Below are 27251 nucleotides of genomic sequence, written 5' to 3' on the forward strand. Positions count from 1 at the left end.
TTAAGATGCTGTCTCAAACCTCCCAGCCCGTTACTCTAGTAGTTTAGAATTCAATGATCTGATTGCAGAGTTCAGAGTTTATTAGAGCAAATGGGGCCTGATCAGTGCCTTAGGTATTTTTTTTTCAGTGTGTTAGTTAATTAATCAACAGGAGCAGAAATATATGTGTAATGCAAATTATCTGAATCTCAAGTTACCAGAATACCAGAATTGTTCATAAGCAGAAAAGGGGAATCCAAAAGCGGCAGGACATCAGTGCTTTTATGTGTGTAACAGCACTTTCTTAGGTGATGTCCTGCACTAGATGTATTTGAGTTATTGATATTGTTTCTGCTCTGCTCTCCTGGGGAAAAGAATTAGCTTTTGAGGCAAAAGAAGAAATTCAGAAACTGAAATATTCGTAATTCACAGTTGGCCTTTGATTCCATTTGTTGTCATTGTTTCTCTTTGTTTGCATTAACTCCCCCAAACCGACTTATTTTGCTGTAATGTAGCACTGAATAGTTTCCGTAATCACCAAGTCTACATTAATTTGTAAGATCTCCACACAAAACAAATTCATTTTCTATGGACTATTCTGTTTACCAATGATTTTTTTTACTATTTTTTTTCCATAGCTCTGTCCTTTAGTGTGGTCAGATACAAGCTTTGTTCTCCCCTAGTTGCTCTTTGTTAGAAGTCTTCTCTCCTTGGTCTTCAGATTACATGAAAGCTGTGTACTATTTTTCCCAAAGACTGTTTATTGCTTCCATTGCACGGGGAGGTAAGATACTTGATTTATCTTGGAGTTTGGGGAAGTTCTGCTATTCCTATATGGAGACCTCTACTTTCAACTCCATGCGGGGACCAGACCAGCTCATCAGTCAGGTCATCTGTCTATAGCAAACAGCTTTTTTAGAATAATAAAAGTTTCTAGGTTCAAACATCGAAGTGCTTCCTGTGAGGCTTCTTGCTCCAGTTCTGTTGTGGCCTTTTATGCACACCGCAATTTTTATGAACGATAAGAGAATTGTGTGCGTAGCTGGAATAAAAGGAAAAGCTGGGGTTTCAGAAGAGAGAAGGAGTTATGAGTGCCAGTATTTGAGCACACAATCCTACAATCAGTATTTGATTAAAACACTAGATTTTCTGTTCCAAACCCTGTAGGCTGGACCACTATAACTATTTCAGCTGCTCTGACCTTACTTGCTTATTTGGAGACAGCAGTAACAATTGGCTGGCCACCAGAATTGCCCATTTAGTGAAGGAACCTGTGATACTGTGTAAAATTCACTCCTAAGACCAAAGGACGTAAAGTTGGCTAAGCCTAGCCAGTTATTCCTTTTCCTAACTCTTTCCCTGTTTAGCTTCCATAGCCATGGCAGGAGACTGAAGAGGAAGATGATGGTAAGTCAAGTTCTGTGTAGGCATTTCACACTCATCTCAGAGACAATTTTCGTTTCTGTCACTTGTGTGATTTGATTCTGTATGTACATAGACAGATTCCGTGAATCATCACATAAGTTATAAATTCCATTTTGTTTCCATGAACTGTGAGTCTTCTTGTGTCTGGGGCTGTCATGTGCTAACAAGAGACAGGAGAGGTGCCAGTGTGTCAGTCATTACAGACTCTCTCCATCTAGCTTACTCTGGCTAGGAGAGAGAAACAAGGAAGCGGATCTTAAATAAGGACAGCATACACCTCTTGGGAGGAACCAAGACAAAACAGCCAGGTGTTAATGTTTGGATTTCAAAGCTGGGAAGGATTTTTTGGAAGCAGAAGCAGCTTGGTCGGGAAAGATAAATTGATGCATGGACACAGTGGAGGGGTCTGGTGACACAGAGGTGGTAGGGAGGCAGTGGAAGCCACCATTGGAAGGAGCAGCTGTCAGCTGGCGGGGGATCGGAGGGGAAGGTCCCTGAGCACTGAAGAGGATCTCTCAAAACCTCAAGCAAAATTCAAGAGTGAGAAAATGTAGGCAGAGGTATACACGTTTACTGTTTCAGTGGCTCTGTGTATCTCTTGTGGACATTAAAGTGAAGAGTGGCTGCTTTTGAGACAGTATGCAAAGTCTGTGCATTACCTGATTTAAATTTGTGGGATCCTGGAGAGATAAATTGTCATTCAGACATCGGCCATGACTGAGCTCTGGGAAAGAGAGAGTCAAAGCCACGGGGATTTTGCCAGTCACAGGGTCTAAGCAGGGGTCTCTGCTCTTAGAAGAGAAAAGAGATTGCCTAGAGACCCAAGGCAGATGGAAAAACTCCTGAGTGTTTTTGCCTGGAAGCAGACTGAGGCTTTGTGAGTGTCCCGCAAGAGGACTGTAATAGTCTGTAATAGACTGTATTACTCTAGGCTGTAATATCCCAGTCTTTGAATTCTTACCTGTAGTAAAATAAAAGAAACTGTAAGAACAACAAAACATGCACATAGTATGATAACAAACGGTACTGTAGGTACCTCCAAGCATTGTCTGGCATATGCACGTACACAAGCCAGCCACAGAATGGAAATCATACCGTGTGCATTTTATCATAATTTGCACCGAACCTGAAAATAATAATTCCCACCAATAGACAGGCTGTTAGCTCAGGCTTAGTGCCGTACTGCTGTTGCTACATAGCTTCTGACTGGTTTGGAGCATGCGAAAAGGAAGCTCATGGTTGCTTGAAGAATGGTCAAAGTAACTCCTATCTGTTGGCAATTGACCACCTGCACCCTGTGCCCACAGGAATAAGGTCATATTGCCAGCATTTAAGTCGTTGACTTTGCTATTTTATCATGCTGGATGATGTGATAGTACTGGCCTGTGTATATGAATAGCTTTCTGGGATGAAGTCAAAGCACAAGTTCCTCTGAGGCAATTTAAAAGGAATGAAACACTCAAGAGGATAATGCCGAGCAAAGTGATGTAAATGGTTCTTCTGCATAAACTGCAATTTTTGTAATTTGTTTTGGGAGTGAGGGGAGTGTACTTTGCTGTTTGGTTTTGATTTGCATAAGTTAAGAAAATGCTCTGAATTATTTTTTTCTCTGAAAATATAACTTAACTGTTAAGAGGGAGGTGAAGCTTTTGTGATGAAGGGAAATATAATAGGAAAATTAGGGGTTATTGTGATGTCCATGTTCCAGATTTACTAGGCCTGAAAACAGATGAACTGGGGAGATTACTTTGCATGATTTCTACATATGTAAATGGACATATAATTATCTATCAGTATAAAATATTAGTGCATATTTACTGTATAATAAGTAATTCAACTTTATAAGCAAATGAAGATTACCTCAAATTTACGTACAATGTGAAGAAAAGTCCCTTTATCCTCTGTAACTGCAGCATTTGGCAGATTCAGGAATAAATAATCTTTTGTGGCAAGGGTATGCCTTATCAAACATATGCAGATCAGTGCTAATTAATGCTAATTAAGGTTTCCTGTCTATCTAGTTGGAAAAACGTCCAAATGTTATGAAATCCAGTTAGTATGCCTATTACCCTAATTGTTTTATATGGGATGATTCTTAATTAAAATATGTAAATTGACCTTAATTGCTATATACTAATGAAGGTTCATGTTATCTCACTAAAAATGACAAGATGGTGAGGAGGGGTACTTAAACAAATAATTCTGATACATTTGTAAATAAATGACCTTTACTCAAAATTATTTTTAATTGGAAATTGGCAAAAGGAACATTTTGCCATCTATGTTTCTCTTTGGTTTTAAATAATGTCAGAATTTACAGTTCTTTGTTAATATAGATACAGTGACATTGCAGCTTAATTAAGACTACTAAATAAGTCAACATTTTGTGTGTTTACTGTATGTTTCAAAATTGTTCGCTAACCTCGTGCTGACCTTCAGAAATGTCATGCTGTATAATATTGATCTTAATTTTCAGTATTTTTTTTTTATTTTTAAATTTTGATCTCTCTTAATCACATCATTTCATTTGTGAAGTTTGATACACACTTATTCTGGTGACTGGACCTATGACCCTGACTTTCATTGGAGATTCTGGTGGGCAGCACTCTTTTGCTCTTCACCTCTTGGCATGGGACATGGACTTTGCTCATCTTTGTGGGGTATAGTTCACGTGTATGCTGTTGTGTGGCTGAGACCTACACAGGTTTTTACACAAAGTCTTGTATGCCTTCTACCTGACACAAAAGCATTATTTAAATGATGTTTTGTATGGCAGTTTATAGGTGCCCCATATTGCCGTTTTCTTGATAGTTGTCAGATAATTTCACATACACAGATAATCTGCTAATTTAGAAAACTGGCCTGTAATTGCAGTTTTTACTCATAATAACTGTACATTTTATGAATACCTGATGTCTTTATATTATGTCATAGACATCATTGATATGTGCCTCATTTTAGAAAGTCAACCTGAAAGGTTTCACTGTTTTGCAGGATATTGTAACCAATGTTTCTCCAAGGATTGTGCGTGGAATTACTTCAGGTCCTATATACGGCCCAGGCCAAGGCTCTTTTCTGAACATTGAACTGATCAGTGAGAAAACAGCAGCATATTGGTGTAAAAGTATTGCTGAACTGAAGGCTGACTTTCCAAACCATGTAAGTACTGCTCAGTTCTAAAAATGCAATATACTTATTTAGGATCTCTGTTTTATAAATCTGTGAAAACTCACCTATTTAATTTTTATTAAATAGAATGCCAATTGCTTTGTTGACATATGGGTATGTTATTAAAAAACAGAAAAGTCCATCCAAAAAATCTTTATGACAGAAAATTCTGTGAAATTGCTGTTACACAAACAGAGAACGCTTATGATTTTTTACTTAGACTGATGTTTACATTCAAATAGATAGTATCAAGGGAAAGAGTTAATCCCAGAGTGGATGCTTATCAGTTCTGCTGTGAATAATTTTGTATTTAAGATAATTTTTAAAGATATGTAACTTGTAGTAATAATTTTCATTGTGATTTGAATTTTATTATAAAAGGAATCTTTGTTCTTTTCGTTCTTAATCCAGATGTGAAAGATGCTTCTAATATTTTTATAAGCAATTGGCTGCTTTAGGAGAAAAAAAAAAAATACTGACTTAAAGTTAACTTCACTGCAATGAGTGAAGTTAGAGTTTTGTTAGAGCCTTTTTGGCTATGGGGAATATCTATCCAGAAGGTAATAATCAAAGCTGGGAGCTGGCTAGCTGACATAAATGGTTTTCAGCTACTGTTCTAGTGAATAAGAACAACGAGGTGGAAAGTAAAATTCACCTCAATCATTATCTCGAATGGATAGAGCTAGAAATCCCAGAGCTTACATATCTTCTGTCTTGAAGTTATTACCTCCAGGGTTCAGTTATGAACAAAATAAGTGAATGTTTCTGAGTATATTATGGCATGAAGACAACCTTTTTTGTTTTCTTATTCCTGGAATTTAAACTTACACATCGGCGAGTATAAAAATGTTTAAACACTTTGTAACAGATGCTAAAAGTTGTCCTGCATGTTTAATATCCTGCTTCGCTATGGATGGACTGTGTGTTTCTTTGCTGAAGTTTGTGTCACTTAATTTACTGTAACTGGGCTTTGTAATAGTGAAAATGTGAACTGAAAAATAATATTGTAATTCTCTGATTTTTATTTTAACATCCTTTGTCAAAATCCTGGATATTGCATGCAGGCAGACTGTTGGCCATTTCTGCTGTGGGAATGGTCTCCTATTGTGGTCTTCACAAAAAATCTATTGCAGCATGCTGTGCTTAAGATCAAACCATCCTCTTCTGTGAGGAAAAGCACTAGCAACAATTTCAAAGGAAAATTTGAATTTTCTGAGATCTAGCCTTTTGTGTGGGATGAAGAAGTCCCACTCTTCCATAGTTCCTGGGGTTAGCATCTTCTAATCGTCTTTCACTCTGTGAGTTAATACTTTGAGAATGTGAATTCAGCTCCTGCACGTTGGCTGCAACTGCTGCCATGGCATCTTTGAGGTTGTTAATACCTGCGTGGGCACGGGGGAAGCAGCACCAGCAGAAGACCTTGGTTTTGCTCACAGGGGTTTTTAAAATATGCCCATGAACTCATCTAAGAACTGTCATAATGGTAAATTTGTTGCTAACTGAAAACAGATTTTTGTTCTCTGAGTAGAAATCTCTTGGTGCTTATTTTTAAATATTCTGTATAATTAGAGCTTGCAGAATTTTTTTTTTCTACCCGATTCCTATTCACTCCTCTAGAAAGGCTTTTTAAACTTGATATGTTTTGAAGGGGTTTATTAAAACCAAAAGCAGTTTCTGAGAACTGTTTGAGTGAACTCAATTAACAAGCAAAGAATGACATTTTCTGCTCAAATGAAAGCTAACAGAGATGAGGACACAAGTGATTACAGTAAAAAAAAAAAAAAAAAAGAAGAACAAACACGTAACTTGCTATGGTAAATATTAAAAACAACCCCAAATTTATACATAATTACTTTCACCATGTAATACAAGTAATTTAAGCTAAGATTTATCTTACAGGTGAAAAGGATATGAGCAAAATAGCTGCCTCACTAGAAGATGATTCCAGAACAACATCCTATCTTATGCCACTAGGAAGAAGCATACCATAATGCAAAAAGAGCAGATAAATTTCCCCAATGAAGCCTAGGATTTAAACTACATTTTGCAAGGGGTTGTGCAAAAGAGGACCATCAGGCACAACTCAGTGGATAATGTCATGTAACTGTGACATGTTGCCTCTATAGATCAGGAACTAGCATCACCCTTGTGCTATCTTCACCCCTGTAGTGGGAGGCCTCATTCTTTGGCTCTTATGACTCCTGGTTCTTGCTGGTAGCTTGCAATTATCTCTGACTGGCAGTTTTTCCCAGTTTTCTCTTCTATTAGCTTCTCCCTTCAACCCTGAATACACTTCAAGTGGACTAGGGCAAAAGCTGCCACCAGCAGAAACTTGCTTATGTGCCACCAGCAGTGAATTAAATATTTGTAAGGGTCAAAGCAGAGGAGAAAGCAAAAAGAGAAAGTATCTGGGTTTTGTATGTTTGCTTGTGAAGTATAAAAATCTCTGCTGTTTCAATTTGGGATTTTTTTTTTTTTAACGGAGTTAATATTATTATTACTGTCTTTTTCAGAAAACACACACACACAAAAAAGAAATTAGATGGTATGCACAATAAAGGCCCAAGATGTTGGTTTGTTTTGGTTTTTTTGGTTTTGTTTTTTTTTTTTTTGTTTTTTTTTTTTTAAATCAGGAGCTTCTCTGTTAAAATTATTTGCAGTTAAAAATGGGATTGTTTTCCTTCTAGTACTTCAGACATCTCAGGAAGGTATTACTTCAGCACCTTAGTTGAGAACATTTAAAACATACGATATTCTTCAGCATTGTTTATTGTTACATTTTCGAAGGATGTGTTTTTAAAAATGCTGTGTCCACTGCTTTCCTATATACCAAGAAAACACCCTTTCAGTTAGAGTTGTGGATGTGAGAAGAAAATTGCTCTGCTTGTATTTTTCATCTTCTTTTTGCTTTCCTGGATTTGTAGTTTTACTTATTTATATTGGCCTGTCTTTGTGATATCCAAACATCTTCCTTACATGGTTAACTAAGGGTTATTTTTATGAGAGTCTATTAAGTATTTAGCTTTTCTGTCTTGTGGCCACACATAGCATCTGTTACCACAGGATTCATCATTCTGTGCAATTATTAACAATAAGAAAATGGATTTTTTTTTTTTTTTGTTCTTTAGTAGTAGAGACTGGAAACTTGACAGTAAGAGAAGATTAAACAATTATTTTATTAATTTCATAGTCTTAACTGTAATATTAAAATGTCCCTTCTGAGCTCGCATAAAGCTGACACCTCACTAGTAAATTTTGCATCCCCACTCCCACAAAAAAAAAAGCTGTTTGTAAAGTGCTATATTAATCTAAAACTCAAGAAAAAAGTGAAAGAAAAATATAAATAATCAGAATTTTCAGATTGAAATTTAATTACTTGTTTAAGAGCAATAACTACTGAAACCATAACCATAGTCTGGTAGTCTGTCTCTTTACTCTCTGCTGTAGAGGGACATTTTGGTCCAAGGCCAATAAAAACTGTTCCTGTGTAATACAAATATTATCTCAACATCATAATGAGAAATAGGAACACTCTTCTCTTCTAAGGCCTGCTTAGACTGGTTTGAGATGGCAGAGGGGAGATTTGGAGGTGGGGAGTGAATGCGTGGCTAAGCTTGGGGGCTTAGCTGCTGACCACCATTAACCCACCACAGATGGGAAATGTGCAAAGTTGTCAGTTCATGTTAAAAAGACTAGACCATAATTTGGACATTCAATATTAGAAGTGCTTTAAATGATGGGGCAAAATAATTAACACTAATGCCACAACATGTCCTACTTTTATTTTATTTACCAAGGAGATACCTGATTATATGGTCTGTTGATGTACTTTCAGCCAAAGTGTGGCTGAAAAAATGGCAGTTTATGGTATATTCAAGAAATTATTTTACTTAAGAAATATTAATTTGGCCAAGTAGAACTCACCTAATGATGTGATCAGAAATGAAAACTGTGGAAAAAAAAAAAAAACTTTTGCAAAAATCTACAAACTTTAATCAGTACAAACTGTCTGAGAAAGTTGAAAAGAAAATTATAAAACCTTGGAAGAGACCTTACTGTTGAAATTTTATATTCACATATGTGACATTAGCTACAATATGGCCATTATCTGTGCGGGGAACTATGAATACTGGTAGTGACAATACATCTCTGTGTGCCAGTAAAACAAGAAGCTGCGTGCACAGTGAAGCTGGCGATCATGTAAATAATTTTTGGTGATTGCGAGGGAATGGGATATATTGGTGGTAACACTTGTTTTGTCAGAAAAAGCATGCAAACTGCTGCTATTCCTCATCAAAACATTTTGCTTACCATAGCTCAGCCTTCTCATCTGTGTTGGTAAATCACCTGCTTACACAGATGTCTGTTCTTCCAGTCTCATACGTATGTCTGTATATTTACACTACTTAGTAGCTGGACACGTATTTTAAGGTTTCGTATTACTGTTAAGCCTCTTTTGCACCTGCACTGGAGAGAACAAGCTCCAGAAGAGCAAGGTGGTAAAATATTTGTCTACTCACTGTCTCTAAAACACTTCTTACTTCTCAGAAAAATGTAAACTGAGAGTTCAGTAAGAAAATGATGGGCACAGTTGCCAGGTAGTCTTTCTCCACCTTTGCAAAACCATAACTGGTGCCCTGTAGATGATAAAAAAAAAAAGTGAATTCATTAAAAACCTCAATATGCAAATTACTTTGGGGCTGAGGATGTGCGGGAGGTCTCAGCAGTACAGATAAAGGGCTCCGAAAGGGCACTTAATGAATCAAAATAAATTGCAGGGGAAATGTCATTCCCTACAGGGCCAACAGAAGTCCATCACAAACAGGCAAATGTCTGAGAAATTTGTACTGCAAGGAAGAACTGGATTTTGGAAGAAGATGCCAAATTGAGTAATATTCAATATTGCTGTATTAGTATACTAAAGTCTTAAAAGTAACTTTTTGGCCTCCTTACTGAACACAAATGAATTTGGGCTGCTGTATGACTCTGAGGAACATACATAGGATACCAGATTGTCAGCTGTGACACTGAATCTGTGATTCAGCTATCAGTGTCGTGATGTGTTGAATTGAGAAACCTCTTTTGCTAGTAACATTAAGTACTCTTGGACCCCAAAGCTAAGCTGAAAACTCTTGTCGTCTTAATGTTTGTTCTGCTGCTTGCAGAATGTTGCTGACAGACTCTCTGACAGTTACTCAGCAGAGAGCAGCTTTTCAAGGCTGAAACTGTTAAAGATATATTTTTGTTCAACTTTTTGTTCAGAATGTCCCAGGAACACCTGTCAGGAGTAGCCATGCTAGAGAGCATGTGAGAACAGATCGCTGGGTCCCAGGCTGACAATCAGCTTCTTTGTAGCATTGGTTTTGGTGTTTTGGGTGGGGTTTTTTTTTATGTTTTTAAATCTCCAGGAATGGTGTAATTAGTTTTTTTTATATTATGCAAGTTTTTTTTCTGCTGTGGAGGTATAAAATAAGGCAGCTGGTTTTATTAGGTTTTGGGGTTTAGGTTTTTTTTGTTTGTTTGTTTTTTGTTTCTTTTAAATTTAGGTAACAAAACTAGATTTGTTTTAATTGCACTCTGCGAGGTCAGGAGGAAATTTGGGGTTACAGAGCAAGAAAAATACAATTGAACAGGCATAAGGGAGTGCCTTGCTCCTGTAAATGACTTTTAGTGCAGAAAAATGCAATGTTCAAAAAGATTTCCTGAAGCTATAATATGAATAGAAATAGATTTGCAACAGCAATAGTAGTTATTTGGGTGGTTTACGTGGAGAGGTTTGATTAGTTTGCAGAAGTGATCCCTGAAGTGGGGTCCTACATATGAAGCTTATCTGTAGGACCAACTCTGGTTTTAATAGCAGGTTTCACGTACAGACTGTGATCAACATTTTTATATTTATATAAACTTTTCCCTCTCTAAGTCTGCACTGATGGTAGACCTTGTAATCTGGTTACTGAGAGGAATTGACCAGCATATCTAAAATTGCTGTAGATCTCCTTCGAGAGTTAAAATTAAGGGTCAGTAGGTGGAAAACTTCTTAAGATACAGAGGAATCATAAACTTCACAGCTTTACTGTGATGAAAAGATCAAAGTTGGCTTTCTCACTAGATGTATTAGGAGTAATTTGTGTCTTTTTGCAGGCATTATTGTAACTTTTATTTTTGATGGGTGTTCAGAGGTCTGTGGGATGTCGTGTAGCATACATAGAATGTATGTGAATAGATACCAGTCACTGACTTAATTCTGGTTATAAAAGGTAGTAGTTTTTTGGGCTTCAAATTTAAATATTTGGGAATTCGAAATAGCATTTGTAATACGGGTAATTAGGGGAAGTGAAAGGCAGAACCTTCATCTTCATCTTTGCAGGAGTAATGTTCAGAAGAAATGAAGATCAAATTGTCAGCCCGCTGCTCTCCATAAATGCCTCCTTTTCCTAGGGCTAGTATAGATAGCTTTGCCTTTCCATCACAAAGAAATAGTATTTTATACTCCAAATACCTACTGAGGTGTGTATCCAGATGATAAATCACAGACGTCTTGACAAGCCACAACACCTACCAACTTGGAATAAAACCTTTCTAAACAACCAAGTAGAGCTGTGCCTACGTGGACTTTTCTTGCTACCAAAAGTAACCAGTGTATTGTGAACCTGAATGGTGAGGGTGCACACTGTGCATCCTCAGGCCTATCAGAGGACCCTTGCCGGAAGCCCAGATGGTTTTTCACATGAACTGAAAAGGACAGAGCACAAGGGGAGAGAGCCACAAGCCAGGCTGCCCAGAAGCTTGCGCACTCCGTATCATGGAAATGCCCAGCAGCACAGAACAGCTACCTGGGTTCCCTTATCTGAATTTCAGATCCCAAAATCACATTTAAAAACTCCAGAAGTTGTTATTGCTGCAGCTTAAACTTCCCAAAGCCAGCCGTCATGGATGCTTGGTAGGAGGTGAAAAAACCCACACAGCAGTTGTTAAATTCACCATATGGAAAAGATCCCTTTTGCTGCAGAAAACTGGCAGTAGGCCTAGTGTCTTAACATCAGAGGAAATCCTAGCTGAAGAGGGAGGATGAGGTTGGAATAAGGCACTCATGCTAGTTACCTTGCCCAGAAACTAAACCACTTGGCCCTAGCTAGTATGAAGTGCAAGAATGGCTGACTCTTCAATTTCCAGTGACTACTGTGGTGGGCAGAAGACAAGAGGCCTCGTAGCATGGAGCATATGACCACCTTCCCTTTTTCTCTTCATCCTTCACCACAAGGAAAAGACAGGACAAAAAACAGCACAGAAGGATGCTTCCTAGAAAAGGTAGAGAAAAGAGCTGACATGAAAGAAAAGCAGATGCATTAAACAGTGTACCTCCAAATATTCCAGGGGAGGTTCTGCTCTCCCCCATCCTGAGGGTGTCCTCATTGCTCCTGATGCTGGTTCAGCTCTTCCTGAGCAGGATGCATTTTCAGTTAAGAAATTAAGTTACCATAAGATCAGAGGGAAGAAACTCACATGAATAAATAACTAGTTAAACATAGGAAACAATGTGAATGTATAAATACTCTGTTTTCACAGTGGATATAGAGGTCCAGTTAAATTCCCTAGGGGTCTGTGCTGTGTTCTGTGCTATTTGAAATGTTTATTAACAATCTGGAAGAGAGAGAGACTTTCAGGAATGTAAACTTTGCTGGTAATAGTAAGTATTGTAGAGGAAAAAAAGATGAGAAGTGACTATAAAGGGTTGTGAAGGATCTTGCATTACCAAGTGACTGGCCAATCAACTGTCAGGTAAAATTAAATGAAGATAAATGTAGTATGCACATGGGATAAAACAGTACTAAATTTATATATATTCAGTGATTGATTCTAAGCTAACTATACTAGAGTTACAGCAGAAAACACTATGAAAATCTCAGCTTAATGCTGAATAGCATTGGAATAAAGCATATCAAACACAGGATTTCTGGGAAAGGAAGAGAGAACAAAGCAAAAACCTTTGTTATGCCAGTGTATTGATTCATTTTATTTCCACATTTTGAATACACTGTGTGGTTCAGATTTTTCTGTCTTGACGAGTGCAGTTGGATTGGAACCAGAAGGGTGATATGTGGAAATGAGCAGGAGCAGACACTTCACCACAAGCCACTCTGGCTGTGGAGCTCATTCTCACAGGGCATTGCTGGTGCTAGAGGTACATATGGATTGAGAAAGAACCAACTGGAAAAATTATTTGGAGAAGGCTGTGGAGTACATCACCTCTGGCTCAGGGAATTCCTGTGCCACAGATGTTTTAAAAGCTGGGAGAGTTTTCTAGGGAAACACTAATGTAGTCTTGCCCTACAGGGCTGCTGCTGGTGCGTATCGAAGAAGGGACACTGAGCCATGTAGCCCATTCCTATGGGTTTACATTGTCGACGCATAAAGAAGAGCTGTTAGATTTGTACCCAGGATCAGAAACCCTCTCCTGCCTCCCAGTTCTTTCTCAACCTCTGGACCACTGTGCCTGTATTACATTTTGACAACCTGATTAGCATGTAACTACATTACTTGAACTCAAACTGAGATGGAGATACATTTTGTACTAGTTTGAAATTATGTGCTAAGGGTTTTGTAATTCAAGTGCTGTCTTTAATTCACTAAGATTTGAAAGGCTGCGTTTCCAGAGGGTCACCACAGATGATCCTATGTATAGAAATGCAAGAAAGTCTGCTAAAAATTTACCCAAAGACAACGTCTGCTGATGCATGTTCAAATGACCATGCAGTACATGTCATGCTGATTGGTCCCAACTGCTACAATATTAATTTTGGTGGGGTTATTGTTATTAATTTTTTTATGAATATGGTTATTAATCTGGCAAAGAGATGGACACACTCACTCCAACTATCAATTTGAGGGAATTTTGTTATAAGAAAGCACATATCTTTTGCTGGAAACTGCAATTTGTAACTGAAAATAGAACCACATGGTAAATTCAGTGAGATATTTACAATCAGTCTATGATTCAAATGGATATGTTTGTGGTGACAAATTAGGACCTTGAGGAGAAATGTGAGAAGATCTTTTATGTTTTGCACTTGGAAACTACAGCTTTGTTGAGAAACCTGTCAAACTAGTTTAATGCAGAACTGTACTTTCTTCCTGTGCCATGTCTTAATTCATTTGTTTTACTTTCACAGCTAAGGTTTGACAAATAGTAAGTAGTTCAGTAAGGCAGATGACTATTTGTACATATGCTAAGAATATCCTTTTGATATGGAAGAGTGAGTTATTGATCCCTGCAAGAAAAGAACAATTTTCACAGTTTTGTGAGGGCTATGAGCACGCCTTTTAAAACTTTAGCCTTAGGATAAGAACTAGGAGAAAATTAAAGCAGTTTCTGAAATACTTCACCAACCATCTCCTAGAAAATGACCCAATCTGCTTGATTATTGGAAAGACAAACTCCTTAATGGCTAGCATCAGCTCAAGCTGGTTCAGGATGTGCTTTGGCTGTTGCTGCTAAAAATTCCTGTTTTGAAGAGATATGTGAATGGCCATTAAGCAGGAGTATTGTCAAAGGAAACGCACTAAACACAAGGACAGTGTGATTAAAAAAGATATTTCTAGAATGTAATTCTGCTGACAGTGACATGAAGAGTTGCCTATTTTTGTTGCATGTTCATCTTATTAAGATCTGAATTTTGTTTTATTTTTCTATGTAGACTATTATTTAGAGAGAAAAGAAAAGCTTTTAAAATCCCCAACTGTTTTCTCAGTTTGGTGAGTTAACTGTGTGCACAACGGAGTGCTGCAAAATGATCTGTGAAATCCAGCTGGGTATCGGGCAGAGCATTCATTCTTTCTAGAAATGTCCTCTGTAAACTGCAACAAAGGAAATTGCATCATGCATTACAAAAATCTGTACACTAAGATGTCCATTTCACTCCCCCCAATCTGTGCTTAAAATAGCAATAACAACCTTGGTGCAGGGCATTTCCTGGCGATTAATAACTGGCCAGGGTTAATGGCCCTCAGCAGTGCCTCGGGCCATCAACTCCTCCCAGCCAGTCATTACTCCCTGGGAAATGCCCTTTTCTGGGTAGTTATTGTTTTAATACTAGGATGTAGAAGTTGCCGTTGGATGGGGAGAAAGTGACCTCGTGGCAATGTTAAAAAATACACTCCCAAATGACAAAATTTTAAAATTATTAACAGTCAACGATCCATCAAAATTAAAAATCTAGAGTTTGTAAGAATGACAAAATTCTGCTAGCCTTATTACCTGTGCAGAACATTTATCCCCCAAATACTTCTCCTCAATTTCCATTTTATGTTTGTCATAGGCAATTGGGTAAATTACAAAATTTGATCTTTTAAAATGCACAGTAGCTTTGACATTCATTTTTACTGGCTCTGATGTGATTTTAGTCTTTTATGAGGCTCTGAGTGTATGTGATTTAGACAATTCTGCTTTTTCTCTCTTATGTAATGTATATTGCAATAATAATAAGAAAGCAAATTTATACCTGATAAAAGTAGTAAGTATATGCTGTTCTTGTAGCTCGTATTCTGCACTTAATTTCTGGGATGTGGTTTACATTTTAGGCATTCTGCTAGAGCTCTAATGAAGAAAAATATGAAGGCTAGGCCTATATTTAAAAGTCTTGCTCACAAACTTATGTAGGCTAGGAATACTAAAAATAAAATCGCATCTAACTGCTGTCCTGGCACAACCCTAGTATAGATGCAGTTATACCATCAAACAGTTTATTTTTGTTCAGGAGCAAGTAAAGAGTTTACTGATATGAACTCCGTTGATAGTAGGAGAGCTGGCTCTACACAGACATGTTCTAGCTTAGATAAGAAAGGCAGAGGCACATGCTTGAATCTATCACAATTGGAGCCAGCTCTTCAGTCTGATTGACAGCAGCTGGACTACATCCCAGCCTCCTGTGCTTTCTGGGGAGGGGGGGTATGGAAAGATCTCAAATTTAGAGTGAAATGTGGAATAAAGTGTTCCAAGATGTTTTTCTTTTTCCTTATCCCCTGAGAGGAACATGTAGATTAGCAAAATTCTTAGTGGGCTCTGAAGTGATCTTAATCTGCATCCTCAACATTGATGATAGCTTCTGAACTTTTGCACATTGAATTTAAGAACTATGATCATGAACTTTTTCATAGTCTTCTTCACCAAACTTCTCATATCTGTCGTATTGCCATATTCTAGATCTCAGTTCCCCCTGCTTTTATATTTTAATTCATTTTTTATGCTCTAGTTGAAACTAATGAGCTACACTTGCTATTAAGGTTGAGTAGCAACTCCTAAACATGCAAAATCAGGTGGCCAGCAGGACCCAAAAAGCAAAACTCTTTCTCTGTTCATATAGTATGTCTGATATACTGCTATCAGAACACTGGCATGCCAGCAAAGTAACACAGGATAGCAAATGTCTGTGTGTCAGTATGGTAACTACCCACGTGCCTATTTGTGACTTGCAGCAAATACAAGCTAATTCAAGTTAATATGAATTTATTTTATTTATTTACCAGCAAACTGGACTTACCTAGTATTTTACGGGGTTTGAAAGCGCACTGAAGCAGTTGATTGCTACAGGTGTGCTGATTGCTGGTAACTCATAAATCAGCACTGATTTGTGTGCCTAAGCCTTGTGTATCTAGTGGAGATGGTATATTCTTTTAATTGTTGGAGGAAAAATGTGACAGTAAGTACTTATTTTTTGAACATTTAAACCCAAATAAATATTTTAAAGGCTTCTTTCAAGGAGACCTAAATATGTCCTTTATTGTCAGCCACATAAGTTAAATGTAAACTCTAAAAAAACAACAGAGTAATTTTCTATCCTGTTTCCTGCCACTGCACCTCTCAGACTCACAACTCCCTGCAAAAAAAAAAAAAAAAGGCTTTTTGCCGGTTTATTTTTATATCTTTCTCATATTTTTTTTTAAGCTTAAGGTTCCTAATTTTCCTGGTTTGGGCTAGGACAGAGTTAATTTTCACCTGAGCTGGGAGAGGAGCTGGAGCTGGTGGCACCTGTGGCTGGGGGACACAACTGGGATAGGTTACTGATTAGCCACCAGCTGGGACAGATTACCCAAACCAGCCAAAGGGCTCTTCCATACCCTGTGACATTGTGCTCAGTGTATAAATTTGGAATGGTGCTGAGGGGATGTTTCTGCTACTTGGGAGGGAGCTGGGCATGAGGATCCATGGTGAGCTATTGGACTGGAAATTATGTGCTGAAGTATTTTCTGTTATTTATTTTTTGTTTGTTTGTTTGTTTTCCATCTCGTTTTCTTTTCTTCTGTTGTTCTCTCAAACCCTTTTTTTTAATCTCAACCCACAAGTTTTGCCTTCTTCTCTTTACCAATTATCCCATCCTTCTGTTTTTTCTTCTTCTCTTGTTCTCTTTGTCCTGGTTTTGGCAGGGATGGAGTTAATTTTCCTCTCAGTAGCTGGTGTGTTTTGGATTTCGTGTGTGAAGAATGTTGATAAAACACCCTGATGATATGAGTTCTTGTGAATGAGACCAAAGACACCGTCCTGCTTTCCAAGTCTCACTAATTTGCAGATGCAGGAAGCTGGGAGAAAGACAGACAGAATAATTGACCCAAGCTGGCCAAGGAGAGTATTCTGTGCCATAAACATCATGCTCAGTATATAAGTGGAGGTTGGCCAGGGTGGGTATCTGCCTTCCTGGCATCCATCTTTCTTCCTTGTTTTGCCTCGAGAGGCATAATTCCCTCTATCTTGCTGGCTCTCTTTTGCTCCTTTGGTTGCCGCTCGGTTTTGTTTCCATGATCGCTGCTTGGGATGGGATGTATCAGTCATTGGGACATCAGGTGGTGAAAAAACATATATTGTTCACTTTGTATATTTTAATATCCTTATATTCTGTTATTATTGTAGTTTTCCCATGTTATTTTAGTAAATTGTCTTCATCTCAACCCACAAGTTCTCCTTCCTTCCCAATTCTCTCCCCCATCCCACTGGGGAGGGGGAGGGTGAGCGAGAAACTGTGGTAATTTGGGCTAAACCATCACATCTTAAACTTTTTTTTAATCTTGACCCATGAGTTTTGCATTCTTTTCTTTACCAGTTCCCTGTCTCACTGGAGGGTGGGAGGAGTGAGTGAGAGACTGTGTAGCTTGGGTCCACAACAGGGCTAAACTACGACACTGATCTATTTCAAGTTTCATTTTCTTTTAATTCTCTTTGTTTAACATTTTTTATATGAAATTGTAGTTATGTCAATTGTTTCTATCTGTACATAGCAGCTACTTAGATTCTTAAGTTTGGGAAAAAATATATTGAATCTCTATTTCTAAATTTCAGGGTAACATTTCTGAAAATCTGTGGCGCTTTGTTTGCATTGTAAGAATCTGATAGACTTATTCTTAACCACACCGTTCTTGGCCACCTAGCTGTTTATGAGAGATACACCTCCATATTAAAATCTGAATACACTTGCAGAATGTTTCTTTTAAGTTAAGTACAGCTCAGGTGAGAGTATCTAGAAATAGTGTGAATTTTATAGGTACCAGAGATTCTTCCCTGTGAGCAGTAGGTGCATCTCAAGGTAAAGGGTGGGCATTAAAAATGGATGTAAGTCACATTTGCATTCTCTTAGTGTTGTACTATCAGCACTCCTGTGGTTCCTAGAAGGACTTCTGCCTTTCGTTCTGCCAGAGGCATGTACATTTCACCTGATTTATTTTCAGTTTATCTTTTTGGGAGCACACATACTCACTGCTCGGTCATTGATCAAATCGCTCCAACATTAGACTGCAATTGGTCTTACAGTGCTTTCATTTGTATGAGACTATAATCCTATAGACTATTCAATGCATTTTAATTTTGAAATGTCTGATCACATAGCAGTATTCTAAACAATTTTGATAATAGTTTTATTAAACATCCAAATGTTTAGTGAAAGTAGTAAGGCCTCTCTCGGTTCCTCAGCATCTTCAGATATGCTTCCCTAAAAGATGAAGAGGTGGGTGGAACTGGCAGTTGAGGAGGAAAGATTAGTCAAAAGGTAGCTGCCAACTTCCAGCCCTTAATTTTGTATCTTTGCTGCTGGAGTGTAGCCAAAAAACCTCTTGGGTCATCAGACATAACAGCTAGCTACTTAAGTAAATTATAATGTCTGCGTATAAAAAAATATAAAGATATCCACTCATGAAGTTTTCTGATGGGATCTCGGATGGCAGCACTGAAGACCTGCCATCATGAGGTTTGGTACATAGTGACACTGTTGTTCACTGAATTTTTGGCCCAGCTGGGAGATACCAGGGCGTTGTAGGAAGGATATATGAAGAGAGCAAGTTCAATAGAAAAGATGGATTTTCATCTTCACTTCATGAAAAGTTCTGTGCCTGACAGAAAGTAGAGTTTCTTTGTCTGCTAAGGGACTATTTTCATGTAATTGTCACTATAGAAAATATTTGTATATGAAACATTTTTTCCAAATGAAAATATTTATTTATTTTTCAAAGGTTTTGTATGGTCCACAAAGCACCTTCTTATGTTTTCACTTTTCCCTTTTAAAAATTCCTAAAATATGTTACTGGCAAGAAGCTATCAAGCACTAATTTATTGCTAATCATTTGAAAAGTGCAAAATTTGTGTAAGAAATGCTACTGTTGATACAAGCATGTGTTCTTAGAATCTGGTTTTGTGTCTCATTATCCTACTTCAGTTTTGTTGTTAATAAATTGAATTAGTTTCCCCAAGTCGAGTCTGTTTTGCCCATAATGGTAACTTGCAGATTGTGTCCTTTCATGAGGTGAACCTGTCCCATTAATCAGACGAGTTTTGGAGTGTGAGGAAGCTCTCCTCTTTGTAAAGTTCAATACCTAGACCAGACAGGAGACAATAATGTAAGGGTCTGATAGGTCTCCCCCATGCAGCTGGTGTTTAAAGCCCTCAGATAATTTCTTGACGAACAAACAAGCCTTATAGCCTGTTCCAACACACGCTCTTAATCACCACACCCTCATCTATCAGAACAGCCTAACCTAAGAGCTATTTGTGCAAAATCAGGTAAATTATCGGTGCTTTTCAGTATATCACTGTGAGGATAATGGTGCACAGAGAGAGTGGGTGAGTTGTGGAGGATGGAACCAGGCTGACAAAATTACTCACTCCTCCCAAGCATTGCTTTGGCACCAGCAATGTCACTTAATGAAGTAGATCACAGGGCTCTAAAGTGTAAAAGAGGGGTTTTCTCCCTCTTCTCTGAGCTACATTTTTCTCCTCTACGAGCACCCATACTGCTAGTTTTCTTGAGCCTTCGAATCCAAGAAAGCAAATTAACAGAAGCCCTGGGAGTGATGGAAGAAGGGAAGAGACAGGATGGACTTCTCAGGGATGCAAAGAGACAGATTTGATTTGGGGAATTGCTAGCTGACTGAATGCAGGACTTGGGGAACTTTGCCAAAGTTGTTCAGTGTGCATTTTTTCCTCTCTTTATTTTCTACTGAATTTATTTTCTAATAAGTTAAGCAGCTTTACTGCTAAGTAGTAGAGGAACTGTATCTGCATGTATCTGGAAGCAGTCAGGAACTGGAAGGGCTCTTAGGCTTCCTTTCAGTCAATGGCTGCTCATTCCCTCGATGGGAGCAGCCTACAGCCCTTGAACGTATTTGTTCCCAGTTGGCTTCCCCTCTTAGAGAGTTGCCTGTGCCATTGTGAGAATAAACAGTAGCAATTAGCAAGGTGCTCAAAGAACTGTGTTAAAAATGACTGTGTGTATATCTGGGCAGATAATTTGATGAGAGAAAAATGTCTAAAGATGGAGGAAAAAATTCACAAATTTGTGTTGCCTTTTGCCAGCCTTGTTTACCATATGCGGTCTTAAGAATCAATAATGTGTCAGCACCCTGGTGTAAAGCTTTTTCTACAGGTCATAGCATGTGTCTGAAATACTGTAGAATTAGATATATCATTTTTCTGTTAGCTTCTCCAATACTGTATTGGCCTCCTCTGCTTTCTTTTTATATTAAGTCAGTGTGGAAAGTACAGAAGTACAGCAGGGGCATGGCAGATCCACAAGGGCTTGCAAGTGTTGTTTGCTAGGAGAACTGCTGAAAATGAGTATTTGTCTTCACTCTTCTCTTAGATTCAGCCTTTTTTTCATTTGTGTCTTTTGCTTTCAGTAATGCGAATCTTCATTCACCCATGTATTCACTTTCACTCATTACCAAAGAGACTGAAGGTTGAACTACGATAGGTTTCATATGCAAAATAAAATCCCAGAGATTCTGTCAAGTTTCCAGGGTAGTCTTCAGCCACGTGCTTAATTTTCAATGGAGTTTGAAGGGTTTACTCAAAGTACTGAAATTTTCAACAGTCTATCATAAAATGTACATACTTTTTTCCTAATAATATAAAATATTTGAATTTCCCTGAAGTGTATTGTACAAGTGCTATATTTTCTTTCATTAAACATCTGTTTTGAGGAACTCCTATTCCGTGGTCTCTTTTTGTTATCTCTTCAGGAATTACCATGTCTAATTAAAAAGTGCCCTGAAGTATGGGAGGTACAGGTGCATCAGAAGGTCTCTTTTTTTTTTTTTTTTTTTTTTTTTCCTGTCCATTTATTTTGCTTTCAGTCATATTCCAAGTTGGTAGGACTCTCATTAAATATTTAGTGGAAAGTTAGCTTTCCATTTATCCACCCTTTCCATGGGCATTATCTGTGCCTAGATATTTAGGTGTACAAGAAGAGCCCAGGGCATGGTAGTTCAACTCCTGCCCTGATAGTGGCTGATGCGGTGCTGAGTCTCACATGGCAGAGGAGCATTTATGACACCAAGCTTCTCCTTCGTTTTCCTACAGGTGCAACCAGTCCTAAAGAGCAATATGTTTAGCTTCATGCTCCCATCAAAGCCACAGCATTTTGTTGTTTTACAAAGAAATAGGGTTTTTTTCATAACCCTTAGTTTTTATTTGCCTGAGGATATTAGATCCTAACAACTCTAGGCCCTAATTTGAAGCTATGGATATCCACTGATATCTATCAAATAATCTCATTAAATAGATGGAATCTCATTGATAGAAGTAGAGTTGTCATATGAAAATAACTGTCTTTTGAAATATGCATCTCTGTTTAGCCTGAGAAGATAATCTTCATTTACTGCTCGTGCTGATTTTGTGTGTGTGTGGTAGGGTGAGCAAATGGTAATATTTTCAAACTCCTGTCACTGGCTTCTCTAGACTTATTTACATGCTGATAATGTTTGGCCTGTTTTTGTGTCTATCTCTTGTATCTGACTTCCACTTTGAAAAACAAACTGGAGATCTCAATATAAAGTAACAAAATAAAGATAGGGCTTTATTTGGAAGGTTTGCTACAGAAAGACAGCTAAATAATAAACATACTAATATCCCCTACTTCTCTGGTTTTCATTTACTCAAATTATCTTAAATTTATTTTAAGTGCAAATTCAGAAGGAAAAAAATGGGTGGTTAGAGATTGTTAAATTATTTACTGTCTCCTCCCTGAAAAAAGAAGAGAGAAGAGAAGCAGAATTATAGGTCAGAGATGTCAAGACATTCTGCATTACTTGTCTTTATCATCATGCAGAATCTTTTTATTAAGGCAGCATAGAAAGAATAGATTTATGGACTGAAAGTACAATGTTTAATATGTCCATATCCATCTAGATTGACAGTTCCTACCGACATGAATTTCCCAGGAGAGACAGTGTTACTGGTGTCAGTGGATGGCATCATTTACTTCAATGTTCCATTATTAAATTGATAACAAGATAATTCCTCTGCTTCTCAGAGACATGAGAGGGTTTACAATTGTTAACTTTCTTATTGCATGGGATTTGATGTTCTAGGTAGTTTTTAAGAAGTTATTTTTATTTCAGTTCTGCAACAAATCAAAAATTACAACAAGAAAGTACAGAAAAAGAGAAACCTGGTTGGGTTTATAAGACGTCAAAATCAGGCTGGTTTCTAGAGGGTTATTTTTACAACAGTAAATCTTTATGGTCCTATTATTTTTCAGTACTGCACGTTTGTGCAATACAGAATATTTGCTGTAGTCGTACTCTTATCTTGTAAGGTGAGTGTTAGAAACTTTCTGTACCTTGGTAATTCTGGCTGGATGATTTTTGAGGATGGTCATTTCATCAGGCGTCAGCCATTTGGAAAAGCACAGGACTGCTGCAACTGGCACTGAGCAACGGTAAGCCTCCAATAATATTTCTACTGGCAAGCTGTGGCTTGTCTTGAACCTGACGTTGTACAAGAGGCAGAGTTACAGAAGCAGGCTAGTGGTGCATGTCTCAATAAGGTGGAAAATCTGTACCAACCCAAAAAGTCTTGCGGTGCTGTTGTTTGTTCCTTTGCTGCTCGATCTTTGCTACTGAGACAGCATCTAAGAGCTATTGGGTAGGGCAGAATCTCACCTATGGTCTGTATGGTTAATTCTTTCAGGTGTGAAAAAACTGAGAAGTCTACATGCAGCATGTGTGGTTTTCAGTTAGATATTTACAAGATTGTTTATCGTGTAATTGGAATAGCTGAGGAGTGCTCAGTTAACTGTTCTTTATTTATTAACTTTTCACCAACTGCCTGGTGGACCATATGCTCTTGTAGCTACACGTGTGCAAGAACTTCAGGAAACACTCTGAGTGTGTCCTGTTATGGTGTGCAGGTGAGAGATGGCGTGGGTCAGAACTGAGAGCACGTACCCCTCATTCAGACAGACGGGGGATTTTAATGCTGTGAAATATTGATTCAGCTGCTGAGAAGTTCTCCTGCCCTAGTGTGCTTGTATAGATGTAGGTGTCTTTTCCACTGGTGAGTGATGAATTAAATATGTTATTTTTGGCATTGTTTTAGAAGGATTGTATCTTCAGTGCCGAGCCTCTTTCTAGTAAATTCTCTCTGAGGAATTTTCATAGAATTACAGAATAGTTACGGTTGGAAGGAACCTTTAAAACTTAGTTAAAAACGTTTGAGTTTGTTCAGACTAAGCAAGTTGTGTGGCAAGGCTATACTGTGTTGTTTGGGAAGAAGAAAGATGTCTTGAAAGGAAGATTGAGGTCTTTGTGTCTGACCCGAACACAAATACCTTCTGGAGTTTAAATTGATGAAGATTAATTTTGTGTGTATTTGAAATCTGGTTCTTAATGTGGCCTTGAGTCTCTGCACTCCCTCTTTCCACAACAATTATCCTGTTCCTTATCTCTGCCTCCCAAAAAACAGGTAGCTGTTACAAAACCAGTCCTTCAGCCTTCTTGAAAGGTCCTCTTGATTTTACAGCTTTCGGGGGAATAATCTTCTAAAGATGACGTTAAGGATCTCTTTCTATTTCTGCAAGGGCTGTGCACATCAAAAATAAACTTCCGTGGATTTTTGCAAGTGTTTGGGAAAGCAGAAGTGGGGTGCAGGTTGAGGCCAGCAGGAATGTCTAAATGGAGCATCTGTGGACACTTGGTGCAGAACTGTCCTCAAGCCTGGTGCAGGAAGGAGAAGGGACAGGCAGGGAAGTGACAGCAGAAATTATATGGGTGGCTGAATTTCCTGAAGTACAGGGAGGTTATGCACAGACCTGCAAGAATACGTTAGGAACAGATACGGGCTATGGCCTGTGGTAGATGACCAAAATAAATATGGTTATTACAGGCATGAGAGTAAAGGATTGTGATTCCATTGTGTCTGTTGGGAAGTTTTCTTAAATTTGCAGGAATTGACAGTATTCACATTTAAATCCAACTGCCTGAGATTTTTTTCAGACCCTTTGAGTGTACTGAAACTCCCTTATTCCCTGCAGAGCAGTACAGGACAAATGGTAATTGTCTACCTAGAGTTTTACTGCTGTCTGGCTTTAAATAGATGTTCTCAGGATTGTCTGACCCAAAGTAGGCCCAGTTATTTTTTTTTCCTCCTTCCTTTTGTTTTGCAACCTCTTGCAGTGAATTTTGTGTAGTAGGGAAAAAAGATCTCTTGAAAACATACACAGTGGTGAACTTCATCCTTCTTATTTCTTTTAATGCTATTGCATTCATTGAGACATCCACACAGAGATAATGGAAGAGGAAAAAAAAACATTCACAATGGAAATAGATTCTAGTTTAAGCTTCCAGGGGATTATTATAAACTGCGAGAAAAAAAATATTTTAAGGATTATGAGAAGTACCTTGTCAGTGTCCTTTTAAGTAGAACAACTACTAATGCATTAGTTACAGAATTGTGTGACATGTAGTTTTTTACTAGATGCTTTAGCTACAGTATATTCATCTTATAATAATATCCTAAATGGTGCATTATATACCCTCCCTTTTCCATCTCCCCTTCCTCCAACAAAATAAAGTTTTACTGTAGACCACCTTCTTCCATGAGTGATCAAGAGAATCCTGTACACGGAGTAGTGTCTGATGTTACAAACATGCGTTTGTCACTTTATAGGCATTTGGAGAAATTTTCTATCACCTTGTATAATGTCAGGGCATAAAGACCTTGTCTACTGACATCTGTCACAGTGATCATGGGGGAGGGAGCAGTGTCTGCAGGGCCACCGCGCTCCTTGGCGCAGGGCAGAGTGGGCAGGGTCTCTTCACAATAGGCAAAATAGCAGTTTGGATGAAGAAGAAGAGGGAACAGCATACGCCAGCTCTGCTTCTCATCTGGAATAAGGAATGGGCCAGGGATCCCGCTGTGCTTCAATCACGCATGGCTTCACAGGCAACCCTCACTCAAGCTATGACAAAGCTGCAATTTAGTCAACCTTCATTTACCACTTACTACGTTTTAGCAGCAGCTTTATTGTAAGATCTGTCAGTAGTCTACTTTTGTAAGCTGGGCAAGTGTAGTGCGGCCTCACACTTGTGGTTCAAACAACTGTAATTAAACCCGTGTCAGGTTGCTACTGCAAATTTCAGGAGTCTAGAGGAAAGATGTGCTCTCCAGGGGTGCTCCTGGGCTGGGCCAGGTGCTGGGCTTTTATGAGATGCCAGCTGTTTGGGGCTGTGAAAGTTGCAGGGCTGGTAATGTGGTACGTGGCGTTATAGGCACCAAAGATGTAAAAGAAAAAAAAAAATTAAAATAAGAGACTGAGAGGCTGAAACGTGATACAATTTTTGTTTATTACTTTCCAGTAAAAACTCTGATTTTTATCACTTGTTATTGTTACTTGTCTCTTGCTATTCTCTTTCTAGGCAATAGGAGATAACAGTCTATGTTTTCTTTATAAATTCCTGAGTGTGATTTTTAGGAGGAGATTCAAACCTCAAACATCACAGATAATGCCCCTAAACATTCATATATGATAATTTTTTTTTTTTTTTTTTGTCGTGGGCAATGATTCCAAATGAAAAGACCATAGAGGCATTTTGGGGAAGAATATTCACTTGAGGAAGGACAGTTTTGTCAACATGGAGTGCTGGAGGATCTGTTTCCACCTAGGAATTAAGTTCTATTTCAAGTTGTAAAAGGACACTGGGGAAAAAAAAGAGAATAAAATCCTTAGTATTTTAAAATTTTCATTATTCCCGCTGAGATCATGGTTTTCATGTGAACAGTCACAGCAAAAATGTAATTTTTGCTTTCAGTTATTTTTGTTATTGTAAAGCACTGCTTCTGTCAAAAGTATGTACTTAATTTTAAATATGAATACTAAAACTAATCAATATTAAATAAACATGTTGTCTTAATTAACAGCTCTTTGAAACATCACAGATCTTGTTCCTCCTCTTTTGTACACTCCCAGCAGAATTTTCAAATTTCATTAATAACATATGATGTAACCTAGCTCAGCTACTTGTGAATATAGTCAGCGGCCCTTGTTGTCTTACAACTCTCCCTACTGAAAAATTCACTTTGTTTTAAAGCTGAATTGTGTAGATTTCTGATATACTTTGGATTGTGACTGCAACTGTGAAAATCCTTATCATGTTGTCAGTGTCTGAGTTGGTGGGTTTTTTTTTTTTTGCTTTAGTTAGTTCATAAAAAGTGTGAATTTGACAAGACACAGTTTCTAGCTAACTTCCAGTTAGTGCATATTTTAACTAGTTTCTTACTCCAATTTTTTCTCATAAGTACTTTCTTGAACTGGTTTTTCATAATTTCTGGTTTTGAAAGTATTAGTCTTTTTCAAGAGACTTATTATCTTGGATATTCAAATAGAACATAAAGTAAATTTTGTTTCATAAACATTTGTCCTATAGAGCTATATGAGGTTTTTCACAATAGAAAAGGTATGGTATAGGAGAGAGAGGGTTTTTTTCCTCTGTCAAGAGGGGAATAAAAGCATGACCAGTAATGACTGTGTGTGTTTAATTAAAAGCTTGGTCTTATATTTATGCCAGAGGTGCACACAAATGGGCACCTGCAGGCAAGACAGGCACTTCATCAAATGCTTTCTTTGTCTAAAGGCTCCCATCTTGCAAACATCAGCCAGAAGGGCGGATGGGTAGGTAGTCTGCAGGTAGGTGGGTGGTAGATTGATAGGTAGAGATTCATCAGAGCAAAACAATGGAAATAATGGAAATAATGATGATGATAAGTGGTATTGTCCTTTCAAATGAATAGATTGTAACCTTACCATGTCTAATTTTCTCCATAGCTGCCCGCCTTTTTAAAGTATATTTCCCTCCATTCTAAAGATATTTAATATCTCATCCTTCTTATGGAGAGAGATAATTTGGGAGTTTATAGTTTCAAACAA

General features: G+C 37.9%; 1 protein-coding gene across 2 annotated transcripts in view; it reads left to right on the top strand.

Annotated features, from left to right (window-relative positions):
- The window catches only part of DPYD (dihydropyrimidine dehydrogenase), a 370709-nt gene that overhangs the window by 224824 nt on the left and 118634 nt on the right, over positions 1-27251 (top strand). Inside the window, exon 14 of one of the 2 annotated variants that reach the window (XM_086752907.1) lies at positions 4399-4563. The exons of the other annotated variant lie outside the window; for it this stretch is intronic. Within the exon in view, the coding sequence (XP_086609033.1) occupies positions 4399-4563 (165 nt within the window). The remainder of the gene's footprint in view (positions 1-4398; positions 4564-27251) is intronic. 2 annotated transcript variants of the gene reach the window in all.

This window comes from Chlamydotis macqueenii, chromosome 8, assembly GCF_036417535.1.
Source record: "Chlamydotis macqueenii isolate bChlMac1 chromosome 8, bChlMac1.mat, whole genome shotgun sequence".
NCBI classification, from domain to species: domain Eukaryota; kingdom Metazoa; phylum Chordata; class Aves; order Otidiformes; family Otididae; genus Chlamydotis; species Chlamydotis macqueenii.